Source organism: Oncorhynchus kisutch, unplaced genomic scaffold (genome assembly GCF_002021735.2).
Source record: "Oncorhynchus kisutch isolate 150728-3 unplaced genomic scaffold, Okis_V2 Okis05a-Okis16b_hom, whole genome shotgun sequence".
In the NCBI taxonomy this organism is placed as follows: domain Eukaryota; kingdom Metazoa; phylum Chordata; class Actinopteri; order Salmoniformes; family Salmonidae; genus Oncorhynchus; species Oncorhynchus kisutch.
The window spans coordinates 4,476,749-4,479,248 of NW_022261982.1; the positions used below are offsets into that span (position 1 = coordinate 4,476,749).

General features: G+C 47.4%; 1 protein-coding gene across 1 annotated transcript in view; it reads right to left on the bottom strand.

The window, feature by feature from the left end:
• Positions 1 to 2,500, bottom strand: part of LOC116359774 (E3 ubiquitin-protein ligase HECW2-like) — a 59,845-nt gene that overhangs the window by 47,236 nt on the left and 10,109 nt on the right. Inside the window, 2 exon segments of the mRNA XM_031813327.1 lie at positions 1,656 to 1,750; positions 1,866 to 1,973. Coding sequence (XP_031669187.1) covers positions 1,656 to 1,750; positions 1,866 to 1,973 — 203 coding nt within the window.

The following is a 2,500-nucleotide window of genomic DNA, read 5'->3' on the forward strand; positions in this document are numbered from 1 at the left end:
ATATCAATATCTAGTTCAACACAGAGCAGTACAGCACAGTGTAACACTGAGATATATCAATATCCAGTTCAGCACATAGCAGTACAGCACAGTGTAACACTGAGATATATCAATATCCAGTTCAACACAGAGCAGTACAGCACAGTGTAACACTGAGATATATCAATATCCAGTTCGACACAGAGCAGTACAGCACAGTGTAACACAGAGATATCAATATCCAGTTCAACACTGAGATATATCAATATCTAGTTCAACACAGAGCAGTACAGCACAGTGTAACACTGAGATATATCAATATCCAGTTCGACACAGAGCAGTACAGCACAGTGTAACACAGAGATATCAATATCCAGTTCAACACTGAGATATATCAATATCTAGTTCAACACAGAGCAGTACAGCACAGTGTAACACTGAGATATATCAATATCCAGTTCAACACTGAGATATATCAATATCCAGCTCAACACAGAGCAGTACAGCACAGTGTAACACTGAGATATTTTGGAGAGTGATACTGTATATAGGAGGGTCAGAGAGAGAGAGAGATCAAGTGGACTGGACGTCTGGTAATCTGTCAGATCCTGTCATAAAACCAACATGGCTGCCTGCCAGACGCTCCCTCCGATTGGAAGATTAACGCTCTGAATTTCATATCAAATTAATTTGTGCCAGCTGGTATTAGTGAACTCAGGAAGTGATAGGGATGGAGGGAGGGAAGGAGAAGGAGAGGGGGAGGTTTGGAGGGAGGGAGAGAGAGGGGGAGGTTTGGACGGAGGGAGAGAGAGGGGGAGGTTTGGAGGGAGGGAGAGGGGGAGGTTTGGAGGGAGGGAGAGAGAGAGAGGGGGAGGTTTGGAGGGAGGGAGGGAGCGGGGGAGGTTTGGAGGGAGGGAGAGGGGGAGGTTTGGAGGGAGGGAGAGGTTTGGAGGGAGGGAGAGAGAGGGGGAGGGATGGATGGAGGGAGATGGGGGTAGAGGAGAAAGAGAGGAGGAAGGGGGAGAGAGGAGTGGAGAGAGATGGAGGGAGGTGGAGAGAGAGAGAGAAAACACCATTGTAAATACAACCTATATTTCTGTTTATTTATTTCCCTTCTGTACTATTTGCACATCATTACAACACTGTATACAGACATAATATGACATTTGAAATGTCTATTCCTTTGTTAATTTGCATTGTTAATTCACTTTAGTTTATTATCTATTTAACTTGCTTTGGCAATGTAAGCATACGTTTCCCATGCCAATAAAGCCCCTTACATTGAATTGGGGGGGGGGGGGGGGGGTTAGAGAGAGCGAGAGAGAGGGGGAGGGATAGATGAGTGGAGAGAGGGAGGCGGGAGGGAGGGAGAGAGAAAAAGAGATGGAGGAGGAGATAGATATAATATAGTCCAAGTGACATATTCAGATTAATATCTAATATAGTCCAACTGACACGTTCAGCTGATATCTAACACACACGGGCACACACACACACACACACACACACACACACACACACACACACACACACACACACACACACACACACACACACACCTCTCTCTAAACAACCAGATAAGCTTGCCTAAGATGCAGCTACACCATCTGGCATACAGTTACTTGGTCCATAAGCACTCCTTCATAAACATAAACAGACAGACACACAGAACTCACAGGAAGTCCTGGGTTGTTGACGGTGATGCAGGGGGTTGTTGCTCTCAGGCCTCCACTCACTCCATGATAGTACTTAAAGCAGATCTTAGTCTCAGCTGAGGAAGGAACACACAGAAGAGTTCTATTGTTCTAATCATCCTGAACACACACACACAGTCCTTCATAAACATTAACACACACACACGCATGACACACACACACTACACTCACGCTCCATGAAGTAAGGTCCAGGCTCCAGCCTCCAGACGATCTGTCCTCTCTGGGTGCCGTTCACCCCGCGGTTCTTAGAGTCCCACACGTTGGCAGGACACGTCTCGTCTGAGGAGGGGACACACAGTCACATCACTGATATAGGCTGTAACCGTGCTGACTTAGGCCATAACACAACTGACAGCCCCATACATTGGCAGGACACGTCTCGTCTGAGGAGGGGACACACAGTCACATCACTGATATAGGCTGTAACTATGCTGACTTAGGCCATAACACAACTGGCAGGCCCTAACAGTACTGATGTAGACGGTCAGAGGACTGACACACACCATGACACAACTGGCAGGCCCTAACAGTACTGATGTAGACGGTCAGAGGACTGACACACACCATGACACAACTGGCAGGCCCTAACAGTACTGATGTAGACGGTCAGAGGACTGACACACACCATGACACAACTGGCTGGCCCTAACAGTACTGATGTAGACGGTCAGAGGACTGACACACACCATGACACAACTGGCAGGCCCTAACAGTACTGATGTAGACGGTCAGAGGACTGACACACACCATGACACAACTGGCAGGCCCTAACAGTACTGATGTAGACGGTCAGAGGACTGACACAC